This window comes from Coregonus clupeaformis, chromosome 26 (assembly GCF_020615455.1).
Source record: "Coregonus clupeaformis isolate EN_2021a chromosome 26, ASM2061545v1, whole genome shotgun sequence".
NCBI classification, from domain to species: domain Eukaryota; kingdom Metazoa; phylum Chordata; class Actinopteri; order Salmoniformes; family Salmonidae; genus Coregonus; species Coregonus clupeaformis.
In genome coordinates, this window is record NC_059217.1 from 44,656,182 (window position 1) to 44,671,446 (window position 15,265).

The 15,265-nt window shown below is 46.3% G+C and overlaps 1 protein-coding gene and 1 pseudogene across 1 annotated transcript; one reads left to right on the top strand and one right to left on the bottom strand.

The window, feature by feature from the left end:
* Nucleotides 1-204: 204 nt before the first annotated feature.
* On the bottom strand, nucleotides 205-11,946 carry LOC121540006 (tripartite motif-containing protein 16-like). The gene is made up of 6 exons (XM_045207877.1): nucleotides 11,188-11,946; nucleotides 10,682-10,777; nucleotides 1,484-1,717; nucleotides 1,200-1,359; nucleotides 1,015-1,074; nucleotides 205-778 (listed from the first exon to the last, which is right to left on the bottom strand). Exons 1-6 carry the CDS (start codon nucleotides 11,767-11,769, stop codon nucleotides 231-233), a joined length of 1,680 nt encoding a protein of 559 aa, XP_045063812.1. The 5' UTR covers nucleotides 11,770-11,946; the 3' UTR covers nucleotides 205-230.
* On the top strand, nucleotides 11,837-14,953 carry LOC121565544 (annotated as a pseudogene).
* Nucleotides 14,954-15,265: the final 312 nt, after the last annotated feature.

Sequence of the window (15,265 nt, forward strand, 5' to 3'; positions counted from 1 at the left end):
AACTCTGAAGATTAAATCAGTCAGACAAAAATAATTGTACAGAAAAACAGAGTATTATATCTGGGGACCATCACCACCAGCATGACTAGTATCTATGTGGACCCTACTACAGTTTAACCAGCTCAGCTATAGACTACACCAGCATGACTAGTATCAATGTGGACCCTACTACAGTTTAACCAGCTCAGCTATAGACTACACCAGCATGACTGGTATCTATGTGGACCCTACTACAGTTTAACCAGCTCAGCAGCACCAGAGAGCCAAAACCCAGCAGCACTAGAGAAAAAACGATCTAAACGAAACCCAGGATAGAGGGGCTGAGTGAATGTGGTCTGGACTCTGTGGAGGAGGGTCATTGTGTCAGAGACACTGTAGAAGGACAGAGTACCTGCCTTGTGATCCAGGTTCACTCCTACTCTGGAGGACTGAGGGCCTGATACTTTAGTCTCAACATTATTGTGTCTGAACAAATAACCACCACTATAGTAGTGTAAACTCCAGGACTTGTCATTCTCTCCAAATGCACCATCTCTCCCTGTTCTGCTGATGTCTTTATATGAGACTGCTGTATAAACAAACCCCCCCCCACTGCACTCCACCTCCCAGTAACAGCGTCCAGACAGAACCTCTCTACACATAACCTGGTAGTTTGTGAATCTATCTGGATGAACAGGATATGGTTGGACTTGGCCTGTATAGGTCACCTTTCTGTTCCCTTCAGACAGAGAGAGGAGTGTGTGTGCTGTGTTTGGGTCCAGTGTGAGCTGACAGGAATCTGGGAGAAGAGCAGAGCAGAGACCAATGAGGGGAGTTAGAACAATAAGTTAAGTCAGATACTGTATCTACCCTGTCTTTGATTAGAGCACAGCAGAGATCAAATCAGAGAAATATGAGGAGTCAGATAGATACCCAGTCTTTGATTAGATCTACTATTGCTATATATTTCTAGAGGGATTGTTAGGAGTGTCAGTAAAAAGAGACTGTTAGTTACTTCAGAATAAAGAGACTCACATTGTAAGAACTGTTCTCTGGTCTTGGGCTCTGGAGGCAGTACAACATCCACTATATTCACTACAGACACACAAACACATTCACAGAGAGAGGGAATGTTATCATCACACCATATTCCACATGTATATGACTAGTAGGGAACTTTCAATGGTCTAAAGTTGATGTTCTTATTATTTTCAACACACCTGTAGTGGAGATCTTGGTCCATTCTCCTTTAAGGACGTCTTCTAGTTTCTCTCTCAGTTCAGACACAGTCTTACTCACATCTCCAAAGTACTGAAGAGGACGGACAACGATACTGGGTAAGTCTGAAGATACACTGGTACTGGAGAGAGACTGATAACTCTGGAGAGAGAGAGAGAGAGAGAGAGAGAGAGAGAGAGAGAGAGAGAGAGAGAGTGAGAGGGAGCAGAACCAAATGATTGAGAGTTTTAATTTCATATCACATGTATCAAGGCAGTTGAGTTACCTGGAGGAAATGGATGTGATCCTCTGTGTGTGAGAGCTGCTCCAGCTCAGTGCTTCTCTTCCTCAGCTCAGCTATCTCCTGCTCCAGTTGCTCCAGGAGTCCTTCAGCTTGACTCACTTGAGCCTTCTCTTGGGCTCTGATCAGCTCCTTCAACTCAGAGCGCCTTCTCTCAATGGAGCGGATCAGCTCGGTAAAGATCTTATCACTGTCATCCACTGCTGCCTGTGCAGAGCGCTGTTAAGAGAGAGAGAGAGAGAGACTTGTCTTACTTTAATGAGCCATCCTCATTACACTAACACCCCCACCCCTAAAAGCACATTGCGTGACACCACAACCTCTACACAATCACATTATCCAGTACCCAACACCACAGTACAATACACCATCCAGCACCACATTCCAACCGTCCATCCAACCCCTCCTCTCCAGCCGTACAGACAGCCCCCTGAGCCCCCATACCTCCTGAAACATCTCCACACTGTTGATCATTTTGTACAACTCAAACTCAACCCTAAGGCGTCAACAGTAATGGCATTACCCTGGCAACACAGAAAAAACATGATGAACAGTCTGTCATTGCAGAAAACGGACACCCCTCCCCAACTCCCAGGTCAACCCGAGCCAACCAACCAGCTATTGGTGTCCAGGGCTCCATGTAATACCTTCCACTGGAGGACCCCTGACCTTTCCAGCACTGGGAGCTTATAGAGCCCCTCCACCTATACCCTGCCATGCTCTCAGCCCCCACAACCCCCTGCCACTGATGCCCCTTCACTCCCGCTAAGCTCCTGATGTGTCTAACCTTGAAACTGAGGGTGTACAGCACCTTACCCCCCACCTCCTCAAACTCCCCCAGGCTCAGAGTGTTAAAAGTCAGTAAGTCCTCTGGACTCTCCTGCCAGTCCCCAGTCTCTGCTGTCACTTGCAGTGGTGGAAACGGTGGTGGCCCCTCCTCAGGCTGCTCCAGCCCTAAGTACTGCAGCATAGAAATCAGAGACCCCTGCTGTATTGAGTCTCTCCTGCCGCATGATGAAGAGCTGCTGATCCAGCCCCAAACCACCAGCCCTCCTCAACAGAGCACATGCTGGTTCCCTCCAGCCCACCTCCGTACGGTACAGTAGCCTCTGTGCTGCTGAGTCAGAACGCTGCCACCCTGACCAGAAAAAATTCACTAACTTGCGCTGCAGGTCCACAAGCAGACCACCGGGGGGCGTTGAGAATGGCCAATTTAAGCCATAGAGAGGATGCCACCAAGTTGTTGATGATCAGCACCGTCCCTCTGTATGCCACTTGGGAGAAGAGCCACCTCCACTTCGTCAGCCTCGACACCACCGCTTGTGACACTCCTTCCCAGTTCTTCCTATCCCAACCCTCCGAGCCCAGATACACCCCAAGCATCTTGAGCCACTCACAGCCCCACTGCAACCCCCCTGGAAGCTGCGGAGGTGCCCTGTCCCTCCATGCCCCACATAACAGAGCCTCACTCTTGCCCCAGTTTACCTAAGCAGAAGACGCCCCCTCGTACACCCTCAAACTATTCTCCAGGCCCTGTAGATTCTGCTCATCCCTTACCAACACAGACGTCATCAGCGTATGCTGACACTGCTATGCCTGTCCCCAACCATATGCCTGGCTCCCACACTCCCTGTAGCCTCCTGCGTAGCAGGCCCAGAAAGGGCTCAATAACAAGCGTGTATAGCTGCCCTGACAGAGGGCATCCCTGGTGAATGCCCCTCCCTAACCAGACTGGCCTACTGAGCCCTCCCCACACCTTGACCATACATGAAGCCCCAGCGTACAGCATTTGAACACAGGCCACAAAATTATCCCCACAACCAAAACAACACATTGAACAGATATTCATGGTCCACCCTATCAAAGGCTTTCTCCTGATTATGAACAGATTGTCTGTGTTTGAGCGTCCTGGTACACAGTACGTTTGGTCCTTGTGTACAATAGAGTCCAGGTGGGACTTCAGTCTTTTAACGAGGACCTTGGTAAAGACCTTATAGTCCAAACAGAGCAATGCCACAGGCCTCCAGTTCTTTAAGTCGCTCAAATCTACTTGATTGGGCAGGAGAGTCAAAGCCTCCCGTCTATAGCTTAGTGACTGCTCCCCCACCCCGACGCACACACACAACACACGTCCTGTAAAATAATTCCCCAGAACTTTTTATAAAAATCCACAGGCAGACCGTCTGAGAGACAGCAGCTGAGAGTTTGTGAAAGGCCAGGGAAATGTCTATTTGATTTATCTTTGACAGAGAGAGTTTGGAAAGGTCTGTGAGCAGAACCTGAGAAAACCCAGTATAATAATAGTAATAATAATAATAATAATAACAATAAGCCATTTAGCAGACGCTTTTATCCAAAGCGACTTACAGTCATGTGCATACATTTTTACATATGGGTGGTCCCGGGGATCGAACCCACTACCCTGGCATTACAAGCGCCATGCTCTACCAATTGAGCTACAGAGGACCACAGATTTCTGCCCTCTATAAATCAGAGTACAACTCCACAGCCTCATCTCCTCACAACAGAAGTTACCCACCCATCAGGCTCCCTCATCTCCCCCACAACAGAAGTTACCCACCCATCAGGCTCCCTCATCTCCCCCACAACAGAAGTTACCCACCCATCAGGCTCCCTCATCTCCCCCACAACAGAAGTTACCCACCCATCAGGCTCCCTCATCTCCCCCACAACAGAAGTTACCCACCCATCAGGCTCCCTCATCTCCCCCTCAACAGAAGTTACCCACCCATCAGGCTCCCTCATCTCCCCCACAACAGAAGTTACCCACCCATCAGGCTCCCTCATCTCCCCCACAACAGAAGTTACCCACCCATCAGGCTCCCTCATCTCCCCACAACAGAAGTTAACCACCCATCAGGCTCCCTTATCTCCCCCACAACAGAAGTTACGCACCCATCAGGCTCCCTCATCTCCCCCACAACAGAAGTTACCCACCCATCAGGCTCCCTCATCTCCCCACAACAGAAGTTACCCACCCATCAGACTCCCTCATCTCCCCCACAACAGAAGTTACCCACCCATCAGGCTCCCTCATCTCCCCACAACAGAAGTTACCCGCCCATCAGACAAACGTAAAACAAGGGATTTTCTTGGTTTGCCCACTCTGTTTTTCCAACCCCTCTGGTGAAACAGAGAACTGAGCCCTGTACTATAATATAATATAAAGTGCCATTTTGCAGACGCTTTTATCCAAAGTGACTTACAGTCATGCATGCATATATATATATATATATTTTTTTTTGTGTATGGGTGGTCCCGGGGATCGAACCCCCTACCCTGGCGTTACAAGCGCCGTGCTCTACCAGCTGAGCTACAGAGGACCAGGTGCAGACACATTTATGAAAGCAAAGACAAGGTCATTATTTGGGCTCTAAACACTAACAACCTACACTTACACACCTCTTTTGCTACCCCTGCACTAAGATTTCTGCCATGGCATTTAAATGTTTTTGGTTTACATATTCCCCCAGTCTTTGTCGCCGTTCATGTTAAGGAAGTCTAACCGTGAAATCTCCATAAGAGGTGGGAGGGAAATCACCACAATCAGAAACCAGTAGAGAAGCCCATAAAGCCGCCATGCCAGAAAAAAACATCAATTTAAGCAGATTCTGAAGACATGCCCTTAAGAACCCATGACCCATTTTCTCAGTCTATACCGCTTCCTGGGTGAGAGGACACTAAACCCCTCATTCTTCATCACGTGTTGTACTGAGCTTACAAACCTTCCAGGATCAATCAAATAAGACTCCAGCAGAACCTTCTTTCTCCCCTTTAGTCTCCATCAGGAACCTAGAAAGTTCTCTCACCATATATACTGGGCCCTCAGCCTGACTGGCTGTCAGCTCTGGATCCAATGAGCCGTCTGAAAACGAGACGCCTTGTCCTCCGCTCCCGCAGACTCACCTCCCCCCTCTTCCTCCTCCTCCATTGGCACGGTACCGTCCTCCTCCTCCCCAGTCTCTGCCCCGCTGCACTTCCCCCCTGATCAGAGCCTCTTCCCCAATGACAGGCAATATTTCCTGGGATGAGCCCACCAAGCCTTCGCCCACCGGAGTCTCTGTTACTACAGAAACCTGCCTCAGCTCATGTAGCCCAGCTGCAACCCTCCCCACCACCGCTTTCTCCACGGCCTGCGCACCACCACTTGGCCATGCACTACTACCGTGTAGCTCAGTTGGTAGAGCATGGCTCTTGCAACACCAGGGTTGTGGGTTCGTTTCCCAAGGGGGGACAGTATGAAAATGTATGCACTCACTAACTGTAAGTCGCTCTGGATAAGAGCATCTGCTAAATGACTAAAATGTACTCTTCTCCCTCCTGGTACCCCTGCCATTTATTTTGCAATTCTGAGTAATCACTACTTTAGTACGGATTAGTAAGGAAAAACACTTTATTCAGTACTACTGCAGTTGCTTAATAATTCCAATAGATGGCAGCATAAGACCATGAATGACATTTCAGAAGATTAGTTTAGTTCTCTCCCTGGATACACCACCACTCCACCTCACAGGAAAACTCCTCCTGCCTGAGCGTTTTACTGTCCCTTTCCACACTGCTAACGCAAGAGGAAGGACTGAAAAAGCATTTAACACATTACTGTGAAGTAATATAATGATGATTCATGTTTATTATTACCTGTTTTTATGGTCATGTTTTGAAATTATACTTCATTACTATAATGATTATCAATACGCCTGAACATTAATTCAGTCACCTCCGGTCGACAAAAACGTATTTTCCTAGTACATTAATTGTCAAATTCATCAACCAGCATCGAGCACTCTGCCTTCTCACGCAAGCGAGGGGCATGTTGAGGTAAATATGCTAACCGTGACGGTTGCATTTTGTAATTTATTGGTGGGCTGGAAGATGCAGTGTTTTTTCTTTTCTATTCAGAGGCTATTTACTACCAATATGAGATAATTTTATATAGAAGGTTTTTATAATGCATGTTTACTAGGGTTGAGGTTAGCGCATCTGAGTAGGGATTATTTGGGTTCAATACCTGTCCTACCTATCAATCATACTGCTGCTTGTAGCCTATAACTGATGATCCCCACACTAGAAACACCGAAAACTATCTGTGCTAGCAAACCCTGTGTTCCACCCCTCCCCTGTGTAACCTTGAAGTTTGTTAAGAAACAAACACTTGTCTATGAAAAGAGACATGTTTAACGGATTCCACTTGGCACCCAGCCGAGAGCACACGAAAACCACTTGCAAATTTACCAAAACTAACCAAGTACTTGCGGTCTGTTCGTAAGTAATAAACGGAGGCAGATTAGCCACCACAACTCTTATAGAAAGAGGCGACATCTGCACCAACACACCCCTCACAAAAATCCCACTCACAACAAGACAAACCTTTTTCATTAACACAACCACCGCCTTGTTCATTCTGGATGCAGAGTGCAGATGTTCTGCTCCAACCTGTTCGCCGACCATGAGCAAAACTTCCTCCACACCTTTCTCCGGAACGGACCCAAAGTGACAGCGTTTCTTCTCCACTCGGTTGAGGCCATCACGCCGCCCTAACAAACTACCCCTACTCCCCCCTCAACTCTAAACGATAAACAGTGGAAACCAATAAACAAACCCTCCACCATGAGAAAATAAATTCAGAAAATACGCAAGAACCAAAAGAAAAAAGAATAGTAGCCCTCCTCACGAACAGCAAATCTCTCACACAACCAACTTCTTCTTCTATGATATAATGGCGGTCCACAAACCAACGTTAAAGGTGCATGCCGCCACCTACTGTGCTGGAGTGTGTGGTCAATCACGGTTTCCAACATTTCTAAATCCTCCTACCTAACTCAGTACTTCTGAGAAAATAAAGAAGAGCCCTACTAACTTCTAATAGACCCTCCCCCATCCCCAAATCCCTTCCAAACCCCCCAACCCCAATGACCCTACACTTCAATCTTTCCCTCTCTTCAACATACTTACAACAATATAACAACACATGCTCCGCCGTTTCATCGACCATACCCTCCAGACACAAACCATTCCCATGCTTGCCAACCAGATGTAATGACGAGATCAATGTACAATGTCCTAAGCGCAATCGAGTAAACACCACCTCTTCCTTCCGAATCTGATCTTTGAATCTTGGTCCATCGACCTTTCTGTAAAACTGTCAACTATTCATATAAATGCCGGCCCTTGTGCTCAGAGTACCATCTCTTCTGCCACACATCTATCAAAATGGCTCTGATCTTACATTTGGCCGCACCTCTACCCAGTGGAACATTAATATCAATTATATCTCGTTTTAAAGCTATTTTAGCTAACTGGTCTACAATTTCATTCCTTTCCACACCTGAATGTGCTGGGACCCAGCAGAATCTCACTACTAAACCCCTTCTCTCAATTCTCCATAATAACATTAATACCTCCAATAGCAGGTAACTCCTATTAGATTTACCAGATGATAAACTATTCAATACAGACAGAGAATCTGAGAATACTATAATTCTAACAGGTTGTACGTCCTCCACCCACTGGAGGGCAACTATTATCGCCAACAGTTCAACTGAGTATACTGACAGTTCATCTGTTAGTCTTCTACATATCTGCACATCAAATTCAGGAACGTAAACGCCTGCTCCTGTGCGCCCACTATCTGGGTCCTTGGATCCATCTGTGAAAAGCGGTAAAAAAGTATAAAAACTTATACCAATGTAATTGTCAACCAGTTTCTCTATATCTCTGACTTCTGACCAATCTTTCCTTTTCTCTACCAAGGTTAGATCAACAACAGGGTCTGGGAGTAACCATGGAGGAACATCCCCTATCACCACAGAAGGGCCAACCTCCAACTCCCTCAAACCACTCTCATCAGCAAGCTTTCCAACTGTCCATTCAAAACCACTGCCTTGTCTACTAGTATATTCCCAACAGTCATCTAGAACAGTAGCAGTGGGATGCTCAACCTCACAGCCTTTCAACCTAACCCAATAAGATAATGACCATTTTTTACGCTGTATATCCGAAGGCATCTCACCTGCCTCCACTAGTAAGGCACATACAGATGTTGATTTAAATGCACCAATACATATCCTTAAAGCTATATACTGGATTCTGTCCAGGTTCTGAAGGCAAGTCTTTGCCTCTGTTCCATAAACTATACACCCATAATCAATTGTCGTTCTGATCAGAGCTCTATAAATATCCATCAACGATTGTCTGTCAGCACCCCATTCATAACCAGAGACCCACACAACCAACCACCGTGAAAGTGATGGAATGGGAGAGACAGAGACATCGTTACAACACTGTACATAGCCATAATATAACGGTTCTTCTTCTTTGGAGTTTAACGGCGGTTGGCATCCAATATGTTGCATTACCGCCCCCAACTGGACCATAATATAAAACGATTTTACTTTGCGATACAAAATGGGAAAAGGGGAAATTATAATGATACAGAAAAACACCCTTCCAACTAACCCTAAACTCATTAAATACCCACTACCCCATTCCACTACTTTGACCCTATCTGCTCCTGCACCATGCCAACGGCCTGGGAGGACGGGACACCACCACTCAACACACCCTGTAACTCTTCTGAAGTCAAATCTTGCATGCCCAAATAGTTCTCTGCAGCTGCCACCACAACATATTGTTTCTTTGATTTACGTTCCATTTGTGCGGTACAGTTGATAACCATTGCTATGAATGCTAAGAAGCTATCTTTACTGAAGCATATATCACTCGTTGGCCTATCCCTCTGTGCTGGCACAGATCTACTACTCACAGGGATCCTCTCAGGATCTCTCACCCTTGACCCATCCTCCTCTACTTCCTTCACTGCCTCATTATACGACACCTTCTGCACTACTCTGACTCTAGGCACCTCAACCTGCCTCTCTCGCACCGGACACCTCCGATCCCCAGCAACATGGGCATCCCATCAGTTGACACACAACTTTATCCACCGAAACTACACAATCCTCTATCCCATGCCCTCCTGCACACTTCCCACATCTTGGAATCTCCCTCCTACAAACTGCTGCAACATGATCATAAAAGTTGCACCTGAATCAGTGCAGTGGATTCGGCACAAAGCTCTAACAGGATAACTGATATATCCTACCATGACTTTGTCGGGTAAAGACTCAAAACTCAAAAGGACTGACAGTGACTCCTCTGTTTCAACACGCTCAACACCGGGTCTGCACCAAACGGCGGGCATCACAAACACCAGGAATCTTCAACTTCAATTGCTCAACCTCCACACTTAACATTACCCCAGAAATAACTCATTCAATGGTGCCCTGTTTCTAAGAGCAAAGCAAGAAACAGATCTTGACCGAAGTTGCGTGACACGGAGCGCCCACTCCCTCTGGTCAGAAGAAACACAAACAAATATCACAAGTCCACTACAGGTTACCTTCACTGATTCAACTGCACCCAACTCCTTTCCCACCCACCCTGAAACCCAAATTGATCTGCCAAAAGGTATGGATCCACTTTCTCCAAAAATGTAACTCCTACTGCACCAAATTCTTCTTTATCATGTCCATTGATGCCAGGCTCTGGTTCTGAGCTCTTCACCACACCTTCTAACTCACTTAACTTTCCCTCATTCATTTCCATTTCACCTCCAGAACTCGGTCTGGCGCACGGCTCACTCTGTTTGCACTTGAGTTATAACATTTGAAAGTCTCTATTCCTTTGAAACTTTTGTGAGTGTAATGTTTACTGTTAATTTCTGGTGGTTTATTTCACTTTTGTTTAGTATCTATTTCACTTGCTGTGGCAATGTAAACATATGTTTCCCATGCCAATAAAGCCCTTTGAATTCAATTGAATTGAGAGAGAGAGAGAGAGCTCCATGTTAATGTATAGGGGACATGAGTCGGTCATGGTTACTCATGGTTATGTGATGAGGTAGCCCCCACCTTCGACTTCCAAATCAGTGTCGGCCCTCAGCCCAATAGGGAATGTCCTCTTGGTGTAACGGTCAAGATGTTGTTTTCTCCCTCAGTAGACCCGGGTTCATATCCCGCCGGTTACATTAAGCAGTATATTCTCTGAAAGGGGTCCAGACAGCCTGTTCCCAACAGTGGGGTCAGTGGGATTGGATAGGGGCCCCTCTCTCTGACTGGAGGAGAGATGTGAAATGATGCCTCTCCTCTGGTCAACAATACTCACCTTGAGAGACTCCACAGCCTGTTGGAGCTCCTTCAGGTCCTTCTCTCTCTCCTGGAATCTCTGCTGGACCTTCTGCTGACTCATCCCCAGCTGCCTCTGTGGAGAATCACTCTTCAATGAGCTATCAAGCTTTATTTGTCGAGTAGATCAATAGTATAGTAATGGGACATAGATCCCATAGAAGATAGGGATTAAAATGTTGAGGAAGAGTCTGTGTGAAATTATATTATTATGTTGTTATGTGAATGATTATAGTTTTAACAGTGCACAAAACAGGTGAGCTGATTGGGTGTTTGATAACAAATTACAATGGTGTTTGACTTTAGAAAATGGTGATACATTTGGAGACTCTGGGTTAACACATCTATTTAATCAAGGTTTGTGTTCATATTTGTTCTGCCATGGATCGATTTCATTTGAATGATCTCATATTCAAACAGCCTTAGTTCCTACTGTAATTATTATTTGTTTATCAGACAGTCACCAACAAGTAGTTCTGGTCTTACCTGTTTCTCAGTCCTCTCTGCTGCAGCTGACACTGTATCATGGCCTTTATGTTCATCCATTGTACACAGCATACAGATACACTGCTGATCGGTACGACAGTAAACCTCCAGCAGTTTGTCATGATCAGAGCAGATCTTCTCCTGTAGTTGTGCGGTGGCTTTGACCAGCTTGTGCTTCTTGAAACCAGGAAATTCATAGTGAGGTTGGAGGTGAGTCTCACAGTAAGAGGCCAGACACGACAGACAGGACATGAGGGCTTTCTGCTTTCTGGTCCCAGTGCAGAAATCACACGCCACATCTCCAGGTCCAGCATAGCACAGAGCAGCAGGGGGAGCAGCCTGGAGTCCTGTCTTCTTCAGTTTCTCCAAAACTTCAGCCAACACAGTGCTTCTGTTCAGAACAGGCCTTGGGGTAAAGGTCTGTCTGCACTGTGGACAGCTGTAGACACCTTTCAGATCATCCTGATCCCAGCTTTCTTTAATACAGCCCATACAGTAGCTGTGTCCACAGGCAGTAGTCACCGGATCCTTCAGTAGATCCAGACAGATGGTGCAACAGAACAGTTCCTGATTCTCTGCCATTTTGGTGCTCTCTCCCGTAGGTTAAGCAATGGCAGTGTCAAAGATTACTTTCTGTTCAGTGTCAAAGATGACTTTCTGTTTCATGGAACTCTACACCAGAGGACAGGAAGTGGCTTCCTACTTGACTGTGTACTCTGTATGTAGAGGGGGTGTGGTTTCTTTGATAAGGAAGTGTGACAGAGTGTTGGGTAGTAGCCAGAGATGTTCAGTATTTCTCTTACATCTATTTGAAATACGTATTTTAATGACTTCTGAGTATTTTGTCATTTGAATCACACTGGGCTGAACTAAATTTTTCAAAATACTAAATACTTTTCTATACCATTTAAAAAAAATTGTGATTCACATTTTGCATTAATTGAAAGTCGCTCTGGATAAGAGTGTCTGCTAAATGATTACAATGTAAATGTAATTGCAAAAATTAATAATTGCAATCACTGAAAAACTCAATTTAAAGGGATTCTTCGGGATTTAGGCAATGAAGCCCTTTATCTATTTCCCCAGAGTCAGATGAACTCATGGACACCATTTTAATGTCTCTGTATCCTGTATGAAGGAAGTTAGAGGTCGTTTTGTGAGCCAATGCCAACTAGCGTTAGCGCAATGACTGGAAGTCTATGGCAGCTAGCAGGTACTATAGACTTCATAGCGCTAATGTTAGTTAGAAACTTCCTTCAAACTGTAGAGACAAATAAATGGTTCCATTCATTCATTGATTTTTAGAACATTTACAGGTCATTGTTTGTTTTCAGTGGAAAGTCCAAATACATTATTTTTCAGATGTTGGGGGTAAAACTGGCAAATCTATAATGTTTATTTAGGCTCCATAAAGTTGTCCTTGAATCTGTTGTTACCCTGACCTCTCCCACAGATTCCATCAGGTTACTACATTCAGACCATGAACTCTAACCTGCACCTGAACAGCTTCCTCCTCTCATCAGTGCCATGAACGTCATCAGCATCCTACCTCTGCTGCTGCTGGCCCCTCTCATGGAGTGTGTCACCTCCTGCTACCTGTCCATGGAGAAAACACCCTTCTCCCCCGCCAGAGTCATCAGTAAGCACACACACACGGCACAGATACACACACAAACACACACAGAGAAAGACACACACACACACACACACAGACAGACAGACACACACACACAGACACACACACACACACAGACACACACACAGCCACACACACACACATGAACAAATATCAATCAATCAATCAATTTTATTTTATATAGCCCTTCTTACATCAGCTAATATCTCGAAGTGCTGTACAGAAACCCAGCCTAAAACCCCAAACAGCTAGTAATGCAGGTGTAGAAGCACGGTGGCTAGGAAAAACTCCCTAGAAAGGCAAAACCTAGGAAGAAACCTAGAGAGGAACCAGGCTATGAGGGGTGGCCAGTCCTCTTCTGGCTGTGCCGGGTGGAGATTATAACAGAACCATGCCAAGATGTTCAAAAATGTTCATAAGTGACAAGCATGGTCAAATAATAATCAGGAATAAATCTCAGTTGGCTTTTCATAGCCGATCATTAAGAGTTGAAAACAGCAGGTCTGGGACAGGTAGGGGGTTCCATAACCGCAGGCAGAACAGTTGAAACTGGAATAGCAGCAAGGCCAGGCGGACTGGGGACAGCAAGGAGTCACCACGGCCGGTAGTCCCGACGTATGGTCCTAGGGCTCAGGTCTCTCAGTTGGCTTTTCATAGCCGATCATTAAGAGTTGAAAACAGCAGGTCTGGGACAGGTAGGGGTTTCGTAGCCGCAGGCAGAACAGTTGAGCCAGTCAATGAGCCAGTCAATGTTAATGTCTCTCTCTCCCTCTCTCTCTCTGTTTCTCTCCCTGTCCCCTCCCTCCTCTCCTCTCTCAGTGCTGGATCATGTGTGTGCGGCCCAGTCTGTCCTGGTAGCGGGCCTGTCTCAGGTCCACAGGAAGGGCTATCCTCTGACGGAGCAGGCCCTGTCAGGGAAGGTGCTCCAGGTGTCCTCCATGGCCTGCTTCCAGCTGGCTCCCCAGTACATCCTACTGGGGCTGGCTGAGGCCCTCGTCACCCCTGCCTGTGAGTGACAGAGAGCCAGCACGTATTTCTGACACACCTATTGCTGCTACACTGTTCGTACACAGAGACAAACTGGGTTTGAGATTTAGAATGTCAATGGACACCATATGTAGTTGGGATGAAGTTAAAATGTGGAGTGTTGGAACCAACTGCCAACATGGAGGATAGTATTCTGAACTCTGGAAGCTAGGGTTAGGATGCCCCCTACTGGCGTATTAGAGACAGACAAGAGACGTTTGAAACAAATGAATGCTTCTTTCTCTTCCCAGCCTTCCTCTCTTCTCTGTTCCAGGCTCTGTGATCTCCTTCCACCGGACACCCAGTCATATCAGAGGCATCTCCCTGCACTTCCTCCCCCTGTCCTACAGAGGGAGCTATTTCCTGGGAGCCCTCATCATCCAGCTGGTCTACCTACTCTCTGGAGGTAAAGGCTTCACTAACAGATGCATCATCGTAACCATAGAAACTTAAGAGGAACATACATTCATGTTGGAATGGTTGATGGGGTTCTGTCTGCATTATGGTGATTCAGTCCTATGGCCACTGATAGCACTGTTCTCCTGTCCAACTACAGGTAACTTGTACCCAAACACACTGCATGAAGGGAATCTGGAGCATTTCTTCTTCTTCTTAGCCATGTTGATGACCATAAACACTCGGGTGTTCTGGTGGATATCTTCCAGGTCCAGTATGAGAACCTCTCATGTATCAATATAGTCATTGTATGTGAGGCAGAGGACATGAGGATTTTCAGTGATACACATTTGAGAATTTCCTTGACCCCTTGAGGTGACCTGAACAAAGTATTAATATAGTCTGTGCAGATGAGACAGGTGACAGTATTGAGAAAGGTGACAGTATTGAGACAGGTGACAGTATTGAGTCAGGTGACAGTATTGAGACAGGTGACAGTATTGAGGCAGGTGACAGTATTGAGACAGATCCACCCTAGCAGTCTCTCCTCCCCTGTGTCCCAGGTACCTAGACCTGAGTGTGGTGCAGAGTAGAGGAGTAGGAAGCAGCCTTCTGGCAGAGAAACTCCTAAAGTACAAGACCTGCTTGTGATTCCACGACACCATGGAACGCTCCTCCACAACAGTCTCCATAGAAACAGTGTTGTGACCTCTACACTACCTTAGTCCCCTGTAGCGCTGGACAAATGCATGTGGACACCTAATCATCGAACATCTCATTCCAAAATCATGGGCATTAATATGGAGTTTGTCCCCCCTTTGCTGCTATAACAGCCTCCACACTTCTAGGAAGGCTTTCCACTAGATGTTGGAACATTGCTGCGGGGACTTGCTTCCATTCAGCCACAAGAGCATTAGTGAGGCCGGGCACTGATGTTGGGCGATTAGGCCTGGCTCGCAGTTGGCATTCTTATTCATCACAAAGGTGTTCGTTTGGGTTGAGGTCAGGGCTCTGTGCAGG